This window comes from Danio aesculapii, chromosome 3 (genome assembly GCF_903798145.1).
Source record: "Danio aesculapii chromosome 3, fDanAes4.1, whole genome shotgun sequence".
Classification (NCBI taxonomy): domain Eukaryota; kingdom Metazoa; phylum Chordata; class Actinopteri; order Cypriniformes; family Danionidae; genus Danio; species Danio aesculapii.
Genome location: NC_079437.1, coordinates 52,450,122 through 52,473,693, shown reverse-complemented (window position 1 = coordinate 52,473,693; position 23,572 = coordinate 52,450,122). Strand labels below are relative to the sequence as shown.

Below are 23,572 nucleotides of genomic sequence, written 5' to 3'. Positions count from 1 at the left end.
GTGTTAAGTAATAAATTACAAATACTTAGTAGTAGTTTTAAAAATGTGTACTGTTACTTTCCCTTGAGTACATTTTTAGTGCTGTATCTGTACTTTCACTTCACTATTTTCCTTCAACCTTCAGTCACTACTTTATTTTTTCTCGTCTATGGGGATTGGCTTAGTACTTGGCATCAGTCTAGTGATTCCTATCCAATCAAATGACACATAGAAAGTAAATCACACCATACTGAATAACCTGAAGACATGGATGCTTTATAAATGCAGCAAACCACTTGGGAGCATTAAAAGTGTCCAAGAATATGACCAAAATCTTCACACACAATGATGCAGAGACTGGGCAGAAACAATAACTAAATGCACTACAGAATGTTCAACACAATCTCACGGCAATTCGTAACTTTTTGATTTAGTGGCTAATTCGTACGAATTTGCACGATCTAATTCGTACAATTTAGTACGATTTGTTCATCCGCCAATGACGGTTGGGTTTAGGGGTGGGGTTAGGTGCCACGCCTCCTTTTTAAAATCGTACAATTTCGTACGACTGAACTCGTACGAATTCGTACGAATTAGCCAATAAACTGTCAAAACGTAAAATACTTACGTTTTCTCGTGAGATCAGGCTGGAATGTTACGCTTCAACGTTTCACAGCATAATACTCACTATACTCACTACTCTTGAGTACTTTCAAAAGAGCTACTTTTTACTCATGCATTGAGTAATATTTATCAGAGATACTTTTACTCTACTTGTACTACATTTTTTGGCAAGTAATGGTACTTTTACTGGTAACACTTTACAATAAGGTTCATTATTTAATGCATTTACTAACATGAACTAATCATGAACAACACTTGTACAGCATTTCTTAATCATAATTGGACATTTACTAATGCATTATTAACATCCAAGTCCATGCTTGTTAACATTAGTTAACATGAACTAACAATGAACAACTGTATTTTCATTAACTAATGTTAACTAACATGAACAAATACTGTAGTAAATGTAAACAAATACTGTAGTAAACGTATTGTTCATTGTTTGTTCATAATAGTAAATGCATTAATTAACATTAACTAATGAACCTTATTGTAAAGTGTGACCCTTTTACTTGAGTATGATGTTTTTGTACTCTTTCCACCACTGGAAATACAACACAGACAAAACACAGAGGTAAAATGGGACATGGAGCTGCAAATACTAATAAATTGCAAACATTAGTAAATCACATTGCATTAATTTTAAAGAGAAACTTCTACAAATGCATATGCAATAAGGTAAACTGAAAAAAAATAATAAATAAAAACAATAAATAAATAAATCACACCTTTTTCAGCCTTAATTTTTCACTTTTCAATTAAAAATAGATTTTGTGAAAAATTGGTGCTTCAAGCTGTATGTCGTTCCCAAAATTTTAATTATTTTTAATATTTATTTTTACTTTTTTAACTTTTTATTTTGAACTAACTTGCATTTAATGCAATTTCTTTAGTATAAATCATATTATTAGCATGACCTAAAATCATGAAGTCAGCTATTTCTTATTAAATATTAGATGTTAATTTTTCTATGATGTCATATAGAGAATATTTGAGTGTTATCTCTTTTATTAAATATTTTCAATATTACAATATGTTTGTATTATTCTATTTTTTACTTACATTTTTAATTGAGGTGATCTAAAAGTAAAGAATTTTATAAATTAATACAATTAAGCATCCAATATGGCAAATTAAAATCATAAATATAATTTCAAATGAGAACCATGGTACCATTTTAAATTGCTTCCCTAGTCGCAGATTTTTATTAACCAAAATCAACAGATTTCCCACAATTTCCATCTTATTGACATATTTTTGGCAAACATTTAGGACACAAAGTTCGTGACATGATGAAACTCTGTGATGAGTGTCTGTCATATTGAGACTGATATATGGAAGAATTTAGGAGCAGCTCATTATTTCCCATCTTGCTAAATGGGCAATCACTTGCAACGTTTGTACATCTGGCATAACATACATCTGATGGTTTATTTCACCATATTTTTTTCCAGTTGAGCTGTTTTTTTGTTTTTTTTTCATCGAGAACAAAAACAATGGTCAGCAAAATCCTTCACTATCTCCATGGAAACAAGCAGTGCAGCAAACCAGGTAAAGCTGTCTGTGCAACTAAACCACAGCCAAACTCAAGGATTTCAGGCAGGAATATTCACTCCTGGTCAAATATCTTTTGTTGTGGTTCTCCACAAAAACATTGCATTAATATGTAATAGAATCTATTAAATTCTCCTCATTTTCTTTGGATTTATGGTATCTGTTTGAGTGAAATGTTAATATTTGTTTTACTCTATGAAAATCTGAAAACATTTCTTACAAATTTCAAACAAAAATATTGTCATTTAGAGCATTTTTTTCTTCAGAAAATGTAAATGCAACATTTTTTTTTCATTTACTGTGATTAAAAATCAAGATTCTATTAAATATAGATTTTTTAAAACTCTTATGAAGTAAAGGTGAAGACTTTAGATGCAAAAACCTCCAAATGCCATCTGAAATGTTCCTCTAAAATTTGCATTTTTATTAGGCTCATGTGTGCATGTTCAGTAATATCACTTTAATGGCAAAGAATGAGTCCTTTTCCTGGTCTTTAAAGTGAAATATCTCAACATAAACAAAGGAGGCTGAGAAAAAAAAGTTCATTTTCAATGGAAATTTCAGACAACATTTAGAGGTTTTTGCATCTAAACTCTTCAGGTGGTACTGTTTTTGTCTATAAATGAATCTGAATACCAGATATTAAAGAAACACCAAAATTTACCACTCAGCAGTCTTTATCAGTCAGTCTTATTTAACTCCTTGAGTTAAATAGTTGAGTTTCACTGTTTCAGCATATGTTTTTACGCAGTGGATGCCCTTCCAGCTGCAACCCATACATTCTCATTCACACACATACACTATGGCCAATTTAGCCTACCCAATTTCACCTGTTCCGCATATCTTTGGACTTGTGGGGGAAACCGGAGCTCCCGGAGAAAACCCACACGAACGCGGGGAGAACATGCAAACTCCACACAGAAACACCAACTGACCCAGCCGAGGCTCGAACCAGTGACCTTCTTGCTGTGAGGCGAGAGCGCTACCCACTGCACCACCACGTCGCCCAGCATCTCATTCAAATTATTAAAAAAGTTTATATCATTTTCCTATTAAAAGCTTGACTGTTCTGTGGTTACATCTTGTACTACAGTAGGTTAAAGGTTGCAATTTTCTGTGTAATGTATTATCATTGAGCCTGCTTAAGCCATGGTACAGCAGCATACTTCTTAGACCAAAAATGGCCAAAGTAGGGCCCGCCAGGCCAAAGTTGGCCTATTTTAACATTTGATTTGACCTACCATCCCATCTGAGAAGAGAGTGAGAATGATGGAGAGGGTTGGGGCGAATGCGTTAAAAAGAGATCATCATTTCCTATTTGACGTAACGTTTTTTGTTTATTTGTTTGTTTGTTTGATTGTTGAGCTACAAAAAGTAAACTGAAATGAAATGTTTCAATTAAATGTTTTAAATTAACCACATTTTTAAAATGTAAATACTATAACTCGACAGATAGAGGACTATGTGTAGTCTTGTCTAACTCCATTCTGTCAAAAATCAAATAGTTTTTTTACTGGTATAAGTTCATTATAAAATGTAAAATATGTGCTGTATTAGTTAATATCAAACATAGTTTTCTAGTTATTTTAAAATATTATTAAACAAAAATCTGAAAATTACCCATGACAACTATATATACCTTTTTGGCCCACTAGTCTCAATCAAGAATGGTTTCTGGCCTTTCATAAGAAAATGTTTGGGCACCCCTATCCTAGACTCTTGTGCCAGAATAAGCGTATTATCAGCCTAGAAAATAGCAACTTAACTCCAAAATGGTCAAGCTTTAAATAGGAAAATTATCAAACCATTTGGTCATTTTTGAGCGAGATGCTAATGGTCTAATCTAATTTAATTATGTATGCTAAGCTAAGCTAAATGTGCTCCCGCCAGACTCGCAAATCAGCTGAATGGATACAAAAATGGAAAAACTCAACTGTTTAACTCTAGTGGTGTTGTAAAATGAGCCTATTAAAGATCCAGTGAAGTGTTTCTTTAATATGCTACTCAAACACATAATAAATCTAGCAAATCTAGACAAACTAAAAGTTTACAAGTGGCCTCATAATTTTTTTTTATTTTTATTGCTGTTCATGACTTTTTGGTAACACTACAATAATACTACATGAATAATGAACTACAACACATTACTTGTTAGTACATGATTGTTTGTTAATAAATGTATTAGTTTATGCTTAATTTAACCATCATGAACTCAGTAGCTGTTAATATATGATTATATCATGACTTTACTTGAAGGGGCACATCATCATAAACCCATTCTAAACTACTCATGAACTCTTTATGCACGTCCGTCTAGTGCATTAAAAATAGAAAAGTGTTCAGTCAACATCAGCATTAACAGTTTAAACAGAGGAGTTCATGAGTAGTTAAGGATAAGTTAATGGTGACATGCCCTCCAAGTAAAGTCATGATATAATTATACATTAACAGCTCATAATTTCATGTTGGTTACATACACTTAAGTGAAGATTAATATCTTAAACTAATTTCGAGAGGAGTACGCGCTCATGATTAACCCAGCTGGCTCACATTAGCTAATCACGATCCTCCAATCAAAGCATTGTAAGTTCCTATATATATCCTCCTTTTCTCTTTGCAACTATCTTCATCTTGAAGAAACCCCCCTCCTCCCATCCTTCCACCTTTATCCAGAATAGGTGGTTCGGTGGCCCAGCAGGAATTCCATTGGCTCTGGCTCCTTGCTGGAGCATCCGGCATTTCTGGGCGGAGCTGGCACACGTCCACACAGGTTTCTCAAAGCTAAATACACTCTACATTATAAACCACCTAAACCCAAGTCTGTTCTACTAGACGTCTCGCTCTCAGGGAGTTCACTTTGGCCTTAGCTGCGGGGGAGCTTTTGAGACCGCCCTGAGCTCAATCTCCTCTCGCCCCGCAAAGGGAGGGAGCCCTGAACTCAAGCATCCCTTGAGCTCAGGGCTCACTCTCCTGGAACAGCATACCAAACAAGCTTTTGTAAGTCATGAGCTAAGTGTGAACTCTTGAAATGTTGATTAATACATTAACTGACAACATGTACTAACAAGTAATTAAGGTAGCCAGTATTCACACATGAACTCTTGTGAATCATGTTGTGGTTAATGTTAGTTCATGATTAGTGCATACATTTCATTAGTGCATACAATCATTAATTCATAATAAAGTAATGTTTAGTTTATATATTAACACATCATTATTCATGTACTGTTATTGTAACGTGTTACCAACTTTAACTCAGCTGCAGTTTTACGAACTCCAGAAGCAATTGCATTTTGATTTATTTTAAAGCTGCTTTCACCTCTAACAGTCCTAAAAACTGCTCTGAGCTGCAGTGATGTGTAAACAGAAGACTGTGAGTTGATTAGGTTAACTGGCATAGTAATGAGTCACCGTCACTCTTTGCCCAGCGGATTCAGAGTTTTCGCAGAATCTCTTGAGTAAAACTGCGCTGTACAAACACTGACTCTGGGGGTGAATTAATTATATATCATTGCTGTCACCTGTTTCAGTGAAAACAGACTCTCTGAGCTAGTGCTGGTAAATGTTTGGGCTGCCGCTTTACAGAAGAACTCTGGGCATCCCAGATTACTGTGCCACTCTGATCTGTATGGTAATGAAAAAATTGTAGTGGTCGGCCTGTAAATTCGTAAAGCACTCAAGCCAAACCAAGGAGCTTGGTTACCCTGGATTGCTGGACTGGAGTTATGCATTTAATTTCAGTGATTGGTTAACAAATTTCTCCAGCCCCTAGTTGGCTGTTTTCTTAATACGATTGCTACAGAGAAAAACTATTCTGAGCGTATCTCACAGCTCTGTTCTTTCCCCTTGAATTGTAAGGAAAAAGTTCAGAATTGTAAGATATAACGCACATTTGCAACCCACAAGTCTGATTTTGTATTGGGGAAAAGAGTGAGAAATGAGTGATTTAAATTCACAACCTCAGAATTGGTAATTCCCTGTTTCAGTTAATCGATTTTTTCATTCCAGGATGAAAACAAACTTCCACAGAAATGTCTGTAAAGTAGATATGAACGAAAGCATAAATAACCATTAATAATTACAAAAAATACACATTATTAGACTGATTTGAGCTGAAAAATGACTAAAAAGAAACCTGAATAAACCACAATACACTCAACTAAATTAGTGTATATATATATATATATATATATATACATATATAACATTTCTGTCTGGTTCTTGAATCTGATTGGCTTATAGCTGTGCCATATTCCCATAATAACTGCACTCGTACAGCCTCCTCACCCTTCTGTATTACTCCATCCACACAGAGTTACAGCAGATCAATAAACTCACTACAGTTTGAAAAATATTGCAGCTGTTGGACAACATACAGTAATGTACCTTTGAGGCTTTTTCAGGTAAGAATGTAGTTGTTTAGATTGCAACTATGCAGTATATTTATAAGGATAGTGCCTATTTTAAATATTTATATTTTCGGAGATACAGCGTGTCGGCATCCACCAGCCTGTCATACTAAGCAGAGCAAAGACAGTTGGCATTGTCTATTCACAAGATAACAAAAGAGACCGCATAATAAGCCATTAGAGGAGAAAAACTCTAACGTAATTTCTAACTACAGCTGATTTAATCATTTTTAAACTGCTAAGCCGATCTGGTAGTGTTTGCAAAATCACCTGTTTTGTCATCACTTTAGACAATATGCTAGAGAATCATTCAAATACTAGCTCTAAACTAACGTTGGTGAAGTAGCAACGGTTTCTGCTGTTCTGATGTCAGCTGCTGATTTGAATAAATGGTGGAAGAAAGTAGTTCCTCACACAAAAGGATTTTAGACTGTTTGATTTTCTTTTTTTATATACGATTATGCCATTGAACTGTTGTATAAATGCAATATCACACTTATAGCAGTGAGATATAGCTGTATATTGTCACTGGTAGGACACTAAGGCACGCACTAACACACGCCTCCCACCAGTGCCGATATACATCTAAATCGCACTGCTACTTGTGTGATATTGCTTATATATATATATATATATATATATACAATGTCACCACTTCAAAAATTTTTGCCCGTTGCGTGGAGCTTTAACCATATATTTTCAGCTTTGCCTTTTCACAATGGTACTGTATGTGTACTGTACCTTATGTGATATGATGTATTTAATTAAAATCTAACTTTGTTTGTTTTAGTTTTCTAAGTAATAAACATGCTTTTACACTATACTGTATGTTTTAGAAAAGATACAATACATGGTGAGAAGTATAGACTGCAATAATTAAGCAAATTTAAGAATTTATTTTGCTGTTTAGCAACACATTTTTAAACAATAGCTTCATAACTAACTTCTAATAACTTATTTATGTTGTCCTTGCCATTATGACAGTTCATATTTTCTAGTTATTTTGCAAAATACTGTATCAGTATTGAGTTTAAAGTGTATGTTAAGGCTTGCCTATATTAATTAGGCAAGTCATGAATGTTCTGTAGCCAATCAAAATAAATTATTTATTAAGGTAGCTAATAATATTGACATTAGCACTTAAAAAAGAACAAAATATTAAACATATACTGTATATAGTGTCTAGAAAGGCAATATACCATTATGAAAATGTATACCTTTACTCAGATCAGACCCTCCTTTCAAAAGACCTTTGAGATAAAGATGTAGAAAGGCTCATGATAGGAGAAGGCTACAAAAAAGTTACTTGGGATGTGATTAGATTTCAAGCTTTATGACAAATAAAGTCATTATTTTAAAGGGGCATGATGATTTTCTATAAGCACTTTCATATCCAACCAAATGAATAAAAGAGCGATATTTTTCACAATCACAATAATAATGTCACTCTTTTTACTGTATTTTTAATAGGTAAACATAATAGGTGAGACTTCAGTTTTCATTTAAAGCTAAACTTGTCACCCACAGCGCTGTGTCAGAAGCAAATACACCAAACACTGCTCAGTAAGTTCCTTCCCTCTGCTCAGCTTGACTTTTCTCTGCTTTTCTTTCCATCCGTGTAACTTTGTTTACCAAAAAACAAGACCAAACCAGCCACTGGTTCCAGCATGGCAGCACTTCTCAAGCAGACCTTTTTAATAGGTTTGTGACTGCAGAGCCTTGAACACTGTAGAGTTCCTCCTGCTTAGCCCATCTCTGGTTATTTCTCCCCTGCGTTCACCCAGACAGCTCTTTAGAGGAGCAGTACCTGCTTGTCGCTCCGCTCTGCTCCGCTGCACTTCCAGAAGCAGCAGAAGCTCAATCACTCAGGCAGCCTGTTAACATACGTTCCCCATTGCCTCTCAAGTGTTGATGCAGGAAAAACACGGGTGTGCACTACAGATCTCACTCTCTCGCTCAGAGCTGACAGATACCTTTAAGTGCTCGATTTGTTTCCTTTCCGCAAAATCCCCTTTCTGTCTCAGAGAATCAGTAGAGACCAATGAATACACTCAAGCATGCACCTTGTTTTTTGTTAACAGCCAGATATAAACAAAGAGCTTTTCACTTCCATTTAAATTCTGAAATTATACTCTCCCTGTCGGCAGTTAAAAGGATCATTCAACTTAAAATGGAAAGCTGCTGTCAATTACGGAGATGCTGTGTGATTATTGAGAAATTGCAGTACTGATTACAAATCACATGACACTTTTAGGTAAATTGTATCTGGATAGTATTCACGGTGCTTCTGTATTTCAAACAAACTTCTTTCACTTTGTCATTAAGGGGTATTTTTGTAGTACTTTGAGGAAAACAATTAAATTAACTTTGGATTAAGGCTGTAATATATCCAGATGTTGAAAAAGGAAAGTCTGTGAGTACTTTCTAAATGCATTGTGTTTTAAGTAATGTAATCAGGCTGCATTTTTGATTACTTTTAGATCACTTTCAAGCAGAGATGTCCAAACTAGGACCCTCGGGCCAAAGTTGGCACATGGTAACCTTTGATTTGGTCTGCCATCCCATCTAAGAAGAGAGTAAGAATGATGGGGAAGATTTAGAGATTGTCATTTCAAATCTAATGTAACATTTTTTTGTTTGTTTTTTTGTTAAAAGCTAAATGAAATTATTTTATTTAATCAAATGGTGTAAATTATTGAGATTTAGTGTAAATGTACATACTGCCACCAACTGACTATGGTGAGCAAATCAAGGCAAAGGCAGATTCTGCTTGACTAGTGTATTCAGCATTGAACTCCCCTGTGATATAAAGGTGACTGTTTATGTTTTTATTGCAATAAGTTACTATTTTAAATGTTTTAAATGTTATGTTGCATTAGTTAATAGGAATTAAAGTAATGTGTTCTATTTATTTTGAAATATTATGAATAAATTAGGAAAATTACAGCTCTCAATGATATTTGGTTTTTGGCCCTTTATACAAAAAAGTTTGGGCACCCCTGCTTTTGAGCCAAAAATGTCACACCCTCTACTTGTTCCAAACCTGTTCGAGTTTAATGTCAATTTTACAGGTTAGCGTAGGAACTGAAGAAGGTTTGTGAGTTGCAACACCAAAATTTTGTCAAAATAAAACACTTTAATGCTAAAAAAGCTGAGGTAACTATTTTGTTTACCTGAGTGTAACTATTAGAGAACTGTGAACACAGCAAATGTGTGTAACCCAGGCTCATTCTGAAAACAAAACCTCTACAGACGTTTTTGAAGAGTGCGAAATATGTCCCGGCGGCACGTTTTTCTGCACTTTTTGTTTTCGCGAATCTACGTGAGGCCGATGTGTACGCTTTTTGAGATCTCAAATTTCCCTTGCGAGTGCCATTCGAGCCTGCTGTTCTCGCGTAAACCCACCAGAGGCTGCTGTCGACTGACTTTTTGACAGACTTTTTGACTGACTGAGCGAATGATCGACTTACCTACCCTCCCCCTTCCCTAAACCCAACCAATTTTATTGATTGACCCGCCCACCCACTTCCCTAAACCCAACCAACACGTTTCAAATGCAATCCAAAAAAAGAAAAGCCCTCATCTGATTTTTTTTTACCACGTTTTCAGATTTAACCACATTCTCACCCTGCTATTTACTTGTTTGTTTTATTTTTTGGATTTTGTTTTTGTCTTACCTGCTTTCTGGAACCGCTCTTCACTGGACTCAAACCCCGGCGACGTGGTCAACTCCTCTCTGCGTTTAAAGTCCGCCAATGTACACGCTCTAACTGGACAAATTGGTTGCAGCCGGAATGCTGTCCATACAGAGGTAAGCGGTCAGCTGGTAAGCACGAAAAGTCGATGTCACACCGCCCCTTAGTGTTCGTTGGAAAAAAAAAAAAAATGCAGCCATACATAACTCATACCTGCCAACACTGCCGTTTTTCCCGCGAGTCTCCCGTATTTCAGACCCATCTCCTGTTTTGTCTCCGGGAAAACTCCCGGAATTTATGCACCCCACCCCGACCCCCCACCCCTTCCTCTGCTTTTTGTAACTAGTGTAGATCGCCCCCACTTTTCGTAATTTCCAGCATGCCACTCGTCTCTGCATGGCACCTACACATCCCGCCCCTCCGCGCCCACCCCGGATTTTCAGAGGCAAATGTTGGCAGGTATGACGTACCTCTGGCCATTCAGAAATGTCTGTAGACCTACATTTTCAGAAAGAGCCTGTGTTGCATGTGTTACATTGTTGATATATTAACTTACTTAGCTTTAGGACTGAGGTAATTTTGGATTCAAAATAACTGGTTCGACCTGACAAATATGTTTGGAAATCCCTATATTTCTAGAAAAAAAATCATTATAAACATTATGTACATTAAAGAAGATAATTAGCTCAAAAGCTATTGTCTTTGGTTATTCCTAAAAGGCTAATCAAGGCTAATGGCACTTCATGAGTATGGAACTTGAATGCATTTTATACACCACTATACACCACGGTTTCAGATCATTTTCTTCTGAAGATCTTCTTCAATCAACATCTTGGATGGCTTAAAGGGTTACTAAATTTACAACATATTAATAATTTTTGTGTGAACATTTCCTTCAAAGCAACAGCTGTCAGGCCACTGAATTACCATGTGGAAAAATAAAAGCCACCAGAGTTTGTGTGCGGCGATTTAGTTACATAAACATGTGTTACCAAGCACATCAGAGCGTTTGCATGAAACATGCAGGCTATAAAAAGAGCATAAGAGCATCTGCTGCAACTGCTTTTCTTACTTTCATTAGGAGGCTATCAAATAAAGTGTAACTGTTTGACTCGATGCGAGGCATATTGATCTAAACATCCGGAAGACAACTGGGAAACAGATCGGTAATCTGTCAGCACCATGGCAACACTGTGACAAGCCACCAGACAATGTAAGTAAATCAGCGCTGTCTGTAGTCTGAAGTTTATTGAATTAGACTTCCTAGCTTGTAATATTTCATTTTAATCATTATTTACGGAGGAAACTTCACAGTGATTGTTTTTCATGCCAGATATCTTTTGGCAAATGAAATATTTGCATCGACTTGAAAGACACTGTTTAATCTTATTTTTTTTTTGCCTCGGCTAAATTAAAGGAAGTTATATTTAGGCAATAAGACAGCTTGAGAGGGAGGCATTGATATATTATAAATACAGTCGTGAGCGTAGCCTTGAGTGCCTTATCGGTTCCTACATATTAAAAATATCAAGAAAACAAATTTTCATTAAAGTCTCACTTAAGTAAGCAAATTTATTCGGTGTCACAGTGGATACAATTCCTTATATAACTGAGCGTTTGGTTATGGGAGCTGCACAGCTGTTACTGAAATGTGAATTGTACTTAGTACTGACCAGTCAGCATTCAGTACCAGAGCTACCTGCTTCGTAATAGTTTATATTGAGCAATTAGCATTCATTATAACTACCAGCCTGATCTCATGAGGAAACTTAAATATTTTACATTTTGTCAGTTTAGTGGCTAGTTCATTCATACGAAAATGTATGACTTTTATAAGGAGGCTTGGCACCAAACCCCACCCCTAAACCCAACCATCATTGGGATTAGCAAATCGTACTAACATCGCATTGGAAATTTCCTACTTCTCAGTAGGTACTGGATTTGAATTTAAATGTACTACTCGACTGTTAGAAAAGTATGTTCTATACAGTACGAATGTCAGTAGTATGAATTGAACTCGGACGTACTACATCCGCCATTTTGTCATGATCATGTCACCTACCCATGTCAGTATGCGATTTTGGACGCAGCCTCTGAATGAGATACAAATTTAAACAAATGAATTTGAACGCTTCACTCCCATTCATGAATTCTCTCGCCGTGAATCATGGAATAGCATGGCGTCCATCGGATGCACACTTCAGAATCTCGCCGGAAGTGGTAGGTCATCCGGGTACTTCTCGCATATTGTTTTTCATATTCTATGTATTCGGACATGCCACTCGTCTTGCATACTGTTTTTAGCGTACTATATAGCATGGAAGCATGCGATTTCAGACGCAGCCTCTGAATGAGATACAAATTTATACAAATTAGCCACTAAAGTTGCATTGATGAACTGCCATGAGTTAGCATTGCAACTACCTGCTTCATAATAGTTTATATTGCCTGATATTAAAATATTGCTTCTTACATATAAAGCTCTAAATAATCTAGCTCCTGCTTATCTAACCAATCTTCTGTCTCGCTACAATCCAACTCGCTCTTTAAGATCTCAAAACTCAGGACTTCTGGTAGTACCTAGAATAGCAAAGTCGAGTAAAGGAGGTCGAGCCTTCTCATTTATAGCTCCTAAACTCTGGAATAGCCTTCCTGATAACGTCCGAGGCTCAGACACACTCTCCCAATTCAAAACTAGATTAAAGACCTATCTGTTCAGTAAAGCATACACTTAGTGCACCACTTAGGGGGCTTCCACACAGGTTATGCATCTTGCTGATATACACTGTGAACATCAGCTACGCTAATTATTTTCTTTATTCTCCATTTCCACCTGGGGATACTCTTCCCGAGGCCCTCAGACTATGCAGAGTCACTGATTCGATCCAAGACCAACGACGAGATGATCCCAAGGTTTCCATATCCTGGACCTGGCCGAATCCTGAACAACTACTGCGATGGTCATGGAAGAGTGGAGAACATGAGACTGTTTCCTATGACGCTCCAGAGACAGACGAGCCTTCGCTGAGGCCAGCTTCCAGCCTCCGCCACTGAGACTGCAGCTCTGCACAAGACGTTTGGCCAGCGGAGAAATTAAAATGGTCGTGCCCAACTGAGCCTGGTTTCTCTCAAGGTTTTTTTTCTTCACTTCCGCCTTTAGTGAAGTTTTTTTTCCCTCTCCGCTGTCGCCACTGGCTTGCATGGTTCAGGATCTGTAGAGCTGCGCATCGTTGGATTTGCTCTTCAATATTTGGACTCTCAGTAGTGATTATTAAACCACACTGAACTGAGCTAAACTGAACTGAACTTAAACACTACAAACTTAACTACACTGTTCCTATTTACGGTGACCTTTTATGTGAAGCTGCTTTGACACAATCTACATTGTATAAGCGCTATACAAATAAAGGTGAATTGAATTGAATTGAATTGAATTGATCAACAACACTACCAGCATCACCAGACCTACCAGCCTGATCTCATAAGGAAACGTAACTATTTTACGCTTTATCAGTGTAGTGGCTAGTTCAGTCATATGAAAATGTATGATTTTTAAAAGGAGGTGTGGCACCAAACCCCATCTCTAAACCCAACCCTCATTGGGAGATGAGCAAATTGTACTAACATTAATGTACTAATTCTCTTACTGTTCGCATACTGTTTTTCGAATTCTATGAATTCGGACATACTACCCGGCTCGCATACTGTTTTTAGCGTACCATATACTATGGAAGTATGCAATTTCAGATGCAGCCTCTGAATGAGATTGTACAAATTCATACAAATTAGCCAATAAAGCTGAATTAATGACTTGCAATGAGACAGCACTGAAACTACCTGTTTCATAATAGTTCACATTGACCAGCATGATTATCTGTTACATATCTGTTACCTGTTATCTGTTATATATATATATATATATATACATAGACATATAAATATACATATATATATATTTTTTAGTTTTATATCCTGGCGGTTCATTCTGCTGTGGCGACCCCAGGCCCCAGAGGCACTAAGCCGAAAATGAATGAATGAATATTATTTTATCCAGTCAGCATTCAGGACAGAACAGTTTTTCTTATAAAATATTATATTAACCAATCAGTGTGCAGAACTATACATAATATAATAGACCAGTTGTATATAATAATTCATATTGAACAATTATTATCGAAACCCAAAACCAATCCTATGCTATCCTATTTCATATTGACCAATCGCCATCCAGGACCCGAACAAAATTATTTAGAAGATATTTTATTACTTTCCCAGTACTGGGTTGCGGCTGGACGGGCATCCACTGCATGAAACATATGCCAGAACAGTTGCATAATAAGTTTATAATATTTTGCATAGAATTTGTAATATCATTGTAATGCTTTACATTGACTACGTTTATTGACCAACCAGAATGCAAGAATGACATAATGCATTTTGTAAGGCATTTTACTGACCAATTAGCATCCAGCATCAGAATAATATTGTAACATTGCTAGCTAAATATTGCAAGAATCGAGAATATGTGCAAAATGAATCTAATAATGATGATCACAACTGAAAATATACTAGTAAGAACCCATGACAATAAAAGAAAACATGGGAAACTAAAAGAAAATAAATAAAAGTCCACATAAGTTTCCCATTGACTCATCATCAGCAACCAACAACTATCCAGTTTATAATAGATTGGACAAATCATGCATCCAAGCCCAAGAAAAACACATTTTATATTATTCCATATTGAAAATCAGCACCCAGCACCATGCATTTTATATAAGAACTCTCCGAAAAAATTAACACTTGCCAAATCAAGTGGGATATTTTTAAGGTGATAATTTGCCAGTTCTCATATTTCCCTGCACATTTGTATTATTTGCATGAAATAACAGCATGAGTGAGGAGACAAGAGGGGAGGGAGTAAGAGGGAGATGGAGTTGTGTGCGAAAGAGAAGAGTGTGTATGTGGCTTGCTGTGTGTGTTAGTCAGCCACTTAGCCTGTGGTAATTACTATCTCAGCATGTTAAATGATCACTATAGACGCAAGTGCTACTGCAGCCCACCGGACACGCCAAAAATGGGCTTCTGTAACTACTTCCCCTGTTCTCAGTAGGAGTCGAATCAAGCAGGCGAAGATATTTACTGATGAATAGCCATAGGACCTCACAGCTGCTTCTCCGGGGTGAAGGAGATACATCTGCTGCCATTGGATTGTCACAGCGGAGAGTGTTTTCTAAAACGGGCCGAACTGAGCGTTAAGTGACATGGATTGGACCTGTTGTGTGTGAGGAGATTTACTTACGCAGGTTGTTTCCTGTTGCTCGGGCCTGCAGGTTTTCGTAGGGTTGTCCATGCACCGCCAAGCTCTCCTCTCTCTCCACATGTTCTCCTGGAGCTGTCTGGCGCATCACCTGGGCCAGCGCTCTGCAGAGAAAGGCTTTGTTTACTCAACGTTCGAAAAAAACTGTTAATTAATGTAGAGCGATACATATTTATATACTGTTCTTGACAGACATTTCTTAATCACAATCATTTGTTGAGTATATTAAAGGAAATGCTGACAGATGTGTTAAAAAATTATATGTTAAATTACAGGAATCAGAGGTTTAAATAACCTTTAAGACCTTAAGACCTCATCACCACTTCAGGATTTAACCAGTAACATTGCCGACATTAACTTGCAGTATATTTACTGGTTGCAAGAAACAAATCCTAAACTAAAACTGTATTTATATACTGAATAAAAATGTTAATCCAGCAGGTGGCGCCTTTACAGCAACAGGAATAACAGTGTTTCCCCTGGTTACTGCAATAAACAAAGCAGAGTGATGTGAAATCTAGCAGATTTTTTTTTATTTCATACATTACACATCATCCCAATATTTAAAGATTAAATTCAGGTAAACTTTAGCATACTGATACCAAATTGAATACATTGTAAAGTAGCATTTAAGACTTTTTAATACTTTTTAAGGGCCTTAAATTTCTCTAAATTGATTGATCAATTTTTTATACTTTTTAAGACCCCATGGACACCCTGAATTAGAACTAAAAAGTCTGAAATATTAACTATGTGAAAAAACTTCAGTAGTTGATTTTTATATTAAAAAAACATTTTCAATAAACACTATGAACCACTGAACATTTTAGTTGGAGGGAATTCTGGTTGTAGAAAGTCCCTTGGTACAGGATAATGAATATTTTCAATTTGTTTTAATGGAAAATATATTACATATTTATTTAAAATAATTGAAATTCGTCATGTTTAATAGTGCTGTGTATTTTTAATCAGGTAGAAATCCATATTTCAAATCTCAGTAGTATTGAACAGGCCTGTCTGTGGGTTTTGAAATACTTAACCATTGAAAAGTATTAAACCTGTTAAAAATCCATAGCTCCACCCTAACATCATTGCTCTGCCCTATCACCACACAGTTTGGACCATTTAGGTATATTTAAAATATTATTTATAAGCATTCACAATTTATTAATGTCGTCATAGAACAACCATTTGTGGTTCCTATTAAACAACCTTTCAATGAAAAGTTCTTTATAGAACTATCTTTTTCTTAGTGTGAGATGCGTAATCTTAGTTTTAAAATGGCAACGAAAACAATCCACGTCTACACTGGCGTTTCATCTAGCATTTCTAAAAAGATCTTCGTCCACACTATACCGCTGAAAACACACATCACGTGACCATACACACACACTCTGGCATGTGCTGCAGCATACTGTATGCGCACGTCTGAGCTCCAGGCAGTCAGCAGGTACTTTGAGCACTAAACCCCAGAGAGCAGAGCATGTCGGACGGTTTATCAAGGATGTACCGCTAGATCGCGTCTCACTATAGTTGTTAAACAGGTTTTTTTGCTGCCGACACAAGGCAACAACACAGTTGGGTTTCATCTACGCTTGTTATTTGGCATTGGCTTGGTGTGTCCCAGCCTTAAAAGGTATAGTACACCCACAAATAATTATTGAGTTAATAATGAGTTTTGTTTCTTCTACTGAACACTAAATAAGATATTTTGAAGAAAGCTGAAGACCTAACTATACAAAAAAAAAACAAATACTATGGAAGTCAATGCTTACAGGTTTTCAGCTTTCTTCAAAATATCTTCTTTTGTGTTCAACAGAGGAAAGAAAGTCAAACAGATTTGAAAGAAGTGAAGAAGGAGTATGAACTTTAAGCTTTGTGTAAAATATTAATGAGACAATCATAACGCAAGCGTCTGGCCAGTCTGATCATATACAGTATGCTGTAGTCACACTACCAAATTTAACAACACAGTGTTTATCATTCATTCATTCAGTTCTCTTCTTCTTTGTCTTTATTTCAGAGGTCGCCACAGCAGAACCACCAAGTATTCTGGTTTTACCCAGCGGATGCCCTTCCAGTGCTGGGAAACACCATACACACTCAATCCATTTAAAGCACATGTCTTCGCACTGTGGGAGAAACCAGAGCACCCGGAGGAAACCCACGCCAACATGAGGAGAACATGAAAACTCCACACAGAAATGCCAAGTGGCACAGCCGGGACTTAAATCAGCAACCTTCTTGCTGTGAGGTGACAGTGCTAACCACTGAGCCCCTATTCCCTTATATTAAACTAACTTATAATGTGCATAAAGAGTTCAGATACAAAAGCCTATATATATATAGGCTTTTGCATCTGAACTCTTTATGCAAAATTTGTATTCTCTTTCTGGAAAATTTGGCGCATATATATATATATATATATATATATATATATATATATATATATATATATATATATATATATATATATATATATATATATGCGCCAAATTTTCCCTAAAATAAGCATTTTTCTCAGCCTACTATGTTTATGTTCAGTTATTTCACAAAACAAACTATTCAATGGCAAAAGAAGGGAACATATTGAACCTACACACAGGGCCTGAGAAAAAATGCTCATTTTAGAGCAAAAATTCCACATACAGTAGAGATTTCTGCATGTAAATTCTTCATAGTTGTATTGTGAACGTGCCTAAAGACTAGGCCCACACAGAATCTACGTGCGCAGAATTCCGCAGATTTTTAGCTCATCATTCTGTTTATTTACTTGTGTAAATGTGTGTACATTTATATTTATTCAGTTTTTAAATTAATTTCAGTAGTATTATTGACTAATATGAAAATAATCATATGGTTTATTTACAATACAGTTTGTAAAGTATCATTTCTGTCTTTTAGTATATATATTATATGAGAGACTTGCTTTCTTTACCAAATAAAGTCGATCTAATTGGATTTGTATTGTAAACATTAAATAAAAGTTACAAAGGTATTACTTTTTATTTCATATATTAAGTTTTTGTTATGACACTCCCAAAATTATTCTGCATAAATCTGCAGTATTTTAACAAAATTCTGCGCAGAAATAGCAAAAAATGTCTGCAGATTCCATCTGGCCCTACTTAAGAGCAACAAAAGCCCCACTTGTTTTACAAGGTGTCTTTAAACCACATTATGTACTGCATGCATGCATGAAACCAACATGCACAATCTGAAATGAAAGCTTTTTTGTATCGTTTAAATCATCCTTAATATGTCTGCATGGCGCAGTTCTCAATAGACCCTCGATTAAAAGGGTGTAAATTAATAGTTGTGAGTGGTGGGTGTTTTACTATGGCCAGTGTGAGTTTAGATTGTGCTCACGCCTGTTCGGGTCAGTCTAAATAGAGCAAAAGGTCACCGCGCAAACAGAATGTCCTTGAAATATTAGCGTCATTAGACACAGATCAGTGTCCATTATCCTACTAATGTCACGGACACCTCTTTACCGATGCGAGCGTACGTGAGTGCTCGATTGTTTTGGAGTAGACGCTTTTTCAAATGAAATCTGCGCCTCGCTATGGAGATAATTAGAGACTTAGGGAGATGTTGATGAATGTTTAAAACACCGCTGATCAACAGATGAATTAAACCTGAATGGCAGACTTTTGTAGTGCGACTGCTTTCAGCTCTCTCTCTCTGATTTATTCACAATTTATCCCGTGTCTTCAGAGGAAAGCATGTCTGGTTTTTACCGCTCATTGAAAGCAAGCAAATCTTTCCTTCTTAGTTTTAATTGAACGTTACTTTGCACATTCCATGTCTTAAAACAGTCTACTAAACCTTGAACGTCAGATAAACGTCTGCCTGTGAATCTAAAGGACTGTACTCCCAGCTTCTGAACATGTCAGTGTTGTAGACTGCATGAGTGATAAACGGATCGACAGGAAAATGAAGCAAGCTGAAGTTGTAGGAAAACTAGCACAAGGTCATGGTGATAGATGGTGTCGGTGCGATCCTTGAAAGCCTTGAGCTGCACTGAATGGCATCCCAGAGGAAAACTCTCATGCTTAGAGCTTACTCATTGATAGCTCAGAATACATAAGCATTCTCTGTTATGCTTCATAGTGATACAGTGTCAACTTTGATGAAACAAAATACAAGTCCTTAGGACAGAATCTAAACATGGACACAAATAAGGCAATTGTTGACATACTGTATATTGTTAAGCTATAAAACAAATTATGTAAATTGCATAGCTCGGTTAAATTTGGAGAAGTATAATGACAAATATTTGACCAAAAATATCCGTAAATTAGCAGTTTTTCATATTTTGTGATTTATGTTTTTATTTGATTTATTTTTCCATGTTTATTTATGCTTTTGAATTGCATAATGGGACCTTGATCTTTCTTCCAACAACTTTAAAGTTGAAATGTAGTACTGTCTGGGCTGGTGTTAGGGCAATAGAATTGGTATTGATATTTATTGACCGAACACCATTGTCAGCATCGGTTAAAAAAAAGATTTGGTATGTAGTTTTGGTATGAAGGCTATAGTTTTATTAAAATGTGGCTGCTCAGCATGTGCCTTGGAAGCAATTCCAATAAGCTTAGGGCACGTTGAAAACATCTGAACTTTTCAGAATGCCGTGAGCACACCGCGATTAATGTAAGCAGAACTAACGAAAATGCGACACACAATGCGAAAATGAGTGCTGTGGCTAGCAGCAGTGAGGAGATTGTAAATAAAAAAAGATGACGCTGGAGTGGCTTTTTGGTTTCTTTTCTTGTGCATCCCAGCCACTAGCTCCCCATCTGAAAGATGTTTTTTTAGCATAGGGAGTAATATAGTCATCCAACTTCACAATTTGTGATGTTGCAATATATAAGGATGGTTGGTTCCTCTACTTGAAACCTCAGATTTGATTATCATAGTTAGTGTTTTTGAGTTTGAGGTTTACTGTATCATTATTATTCACACCTTAAAGTTTGCTTTAATCAGTATTTACGCTTTACCATTGCACACACTTTGTAATATTTTATTTATCAAGTTTAAGAGTCTCTTTAACACTTTTATTTATTTTTTTGTAATGAGATTTTATTTTATTTTAATATGTTTTTATTTGACTATTAAAACTATCTGCCTTGGTAATGTTGGTAAATTAAAATAAAATGGTTCAATTAAAAATTCCTAATATTCCTCAATGTATTGTTTAAAAATATTCAATAATTATTATTCGCAGTATAGTTGGTGTTATATATTACGATACAAAATCCTTGCAAAATAAACTGCCAGTACAATTTCTATTTTACAGACTTGTTTCTCTATATATTATTTCTTATACAATATATTATTTCAAACAACAAAAAACTGAATAAAAGTCACTTTGTTAAACTGTAGAGTTGAAGTTTCAACATTGAAAGTCAACAGAACAGAGATCAGTGTCCTATGATACAATTCACAACTGTAAATAAATGGAAAACACTTGAAAATCACAAATAAACTGTTAATTAACAGAAACTTTACAATGTAATAAAATAGATAGAAGGTAGAAAATCTCTCACTGGTGAGGCCCTTTTTAAACACTTTTGTACCTCATTTATAGGGTACATATTAGTATCTAAAAAGTACATGTTAGTAACTAAAGTATTTGATATTGCACTCAATAAATACGTCTTTGAAACTACAATAATAAAGTGCTGACCAACTGAAACAATATATCTTTTAAACTACTAAAAATTGTCAATAAAAGTCAGTTTGTTACACTACAGAATGAATTTTTCAACATCACAACAAAGCAGAGATCAAGGTCCCAGAACGCAGTTCGAAAACATAAACACCAGTGAATCATCAGCTATGAATTTCTGTTAAAAAAACACCTAGCATATACCACTCCATTGACAGCTTTTGTATAGTTTTTCTCAAAAAAAATGTGCGACACTTGATTGCCCCGACTTTGGCATCTCAACAAATTGTGACATTGTGTGATCTCTGCTGAAACTCTAAGAAGTAACAGACTCTTAGATTGAATGCATTCAATTAATGAAATGCTCAGTGGAAGCAATTGCAATAAGTGCTCAGAAATGTCCAATGAAATGCTCAGAAATGTCAATTAATGAAATGCTGAAAGAGCAAAATGGAATTAATATTCTTTCTTGCGCTTAGTTAAGAACATGTTCTATTAAAATGTGCAAAAATTAATTTTAAAATGTTAAATTAAGGGTTATTTTCACATCCAAGTCAAGATTCAGAGTAGGTAATACGGACAATATAATAATATGTTGAAAGTTGAAGTTGGCCAACTGAAAATAGGTTACAATTCAATTAACATTTTTGAAGAGAGAAATTAAAAATATACAGTTGAAGGCAGAAGTATCAGCCCCCCTTTGATTTTTTTTTTGATAGTCTACTGAACAAACCATCGCTATACAATAACTTGCCTAATTACCCTAACCTGCCTAGTTAACCTAATTAACCTAGTTAAGCCTTTAAGTTGTTACTAAATGTTACTTTAAGCTGTATAGATGTGTCTTGAAAAACATCTAGTCAAATAAAATAAATCAGTTATTAGAAAGGAGTTATTAAAACTATTATGTTTAGAAATGTCTTGAAAAAATCTCTCTGTTAAACAGAAATTGGGGGAAAAAATAAACGGGGGCTAATAATTATAACTTCAACTCTATATTTGGATCTAAATAATTATTAATTACTAAATAATTATTAGTTAAAGCTGCTTAATTTTTTGTGTTGTTGTAATAAACAGCTGAGATATTGTATTATTATTGTATTCTATTTGTATTTTATTGCTTGCCAATGAATAAAACTTTCAGCTCCACAACAATACAGATACACAACAACATTTATAAATAACAATAGATATGCATATACAGTCAGGTCATAAAGCTGTATGCAGTAGCAACACAGTCATGGTGTAGATTAACTCACAACATTGAAATAAAAAAATAAAAATAATAATTTGGGTTTTCTTTCTGTACTCTGGGATGAACAGATCAGCTCCGTAACAACACAGATTATAACAGTATCCAAAAATGTCAACAAAGAATCTACAGCCCGATATACAGTAAGGCTGAATCAATTTTCACAGAGATCTACAGCAGTCACACAGACAACAATCAACAGCTTTTAAACTGAACGTCTGTTCAACTCACCTGGACATGTTCTCTCTGTGGGGTCGATGCGCTTTCTCCAAGCCAAGTTTGGTGAAAATCCCAACCAGCGCCATGATAGCAACTACTCCGCATATGATATACACAATCAAATTGGTTTTATCCTTAGTCGGGTCGTGCTGGTCCATCATTTTCGGCGGTGGTCGGCCCGTCATGGACCACGGCGGGGTGTCGTAGTTTTTGCAGGTGGTTTGATCTAACCTGGAGTTCTTAAACTCGCAGCAGAACCTGAAGCCACAGGTCCCGCAGCAGTACAGGTAACTACCAGTCCGGCACACGAACGGAGGATCCCACTGACCCATCACATCGTAATAGCCCCGACACCTGTCCTCCGTGTGGGGGGTCTCGGAAAGGCCGTTTTCCCCGTCTCTAGAGTCGTTGGACCCGGACGCTGTCACCGCACCATCCAGGCTTTTGCCTGGCTCTCCCTCCGCGTCGCACACAAGAACTTTCATCAAAAAGTAGCCCAAGAGTAAGCCAGTGCTTTTCATCCTGCGCTCTTCTCTTCTCTTCTTTGCCACGGCTGATCGGACGCTGAAAGATAGAGTTGTGTGTCTTTTGTCATGAAGTGTCAGGACGCAGATCTCCATCAAGAACATCACCGCCATCCGAAATGATGCTGCTCATGTTTGAGGATACTTCTGCGCCACGGCTGGTTAATAGAGGCTTTGGAGCGTGCAAATGTGTGAACGTGTTAATGCAAATTCCTAGCGCTCCAAGTGTGTCATTGAAATAAACACTACTGAGTTTTTCTACTATTATAACCGATCGTAATCAGCGGCGGTCTTGCGCACTCGGGTGCGTGGAACGTCT

The 23,572-nt window shown here is 36.2% G+C and overlaps 1 protein-coding gene across 1 annotated transcript in view; it reads right to left on the bottom strand.

Moving 5' to 3' along the window:
* Positions 1 to 23,367, bottom strand: part of shisa9b (shisa family member 9b) — a 79,241-nt gene extending 55,874 nt beyond the window's left edge. The window contains exons 1-2 of the mRNA XM_056452309.1: positions 22,742 to 23,367; positions 15,567 to 15,688 (exon numbers count right to left, since the gene is read on the bottom strand). Of these exons, the coding sequence (XP_056308284.1) occupies positions 15,567 to 15,688; positions 22,742 to 23,367 (748 nt within the window). The remainder of the gene's footprint in view (positions 1 to 15,566; positions 15,689 to 22,741) is intronic.
* Positions 23,368 to 23,572: the final 205 nt, after the last annotated feature.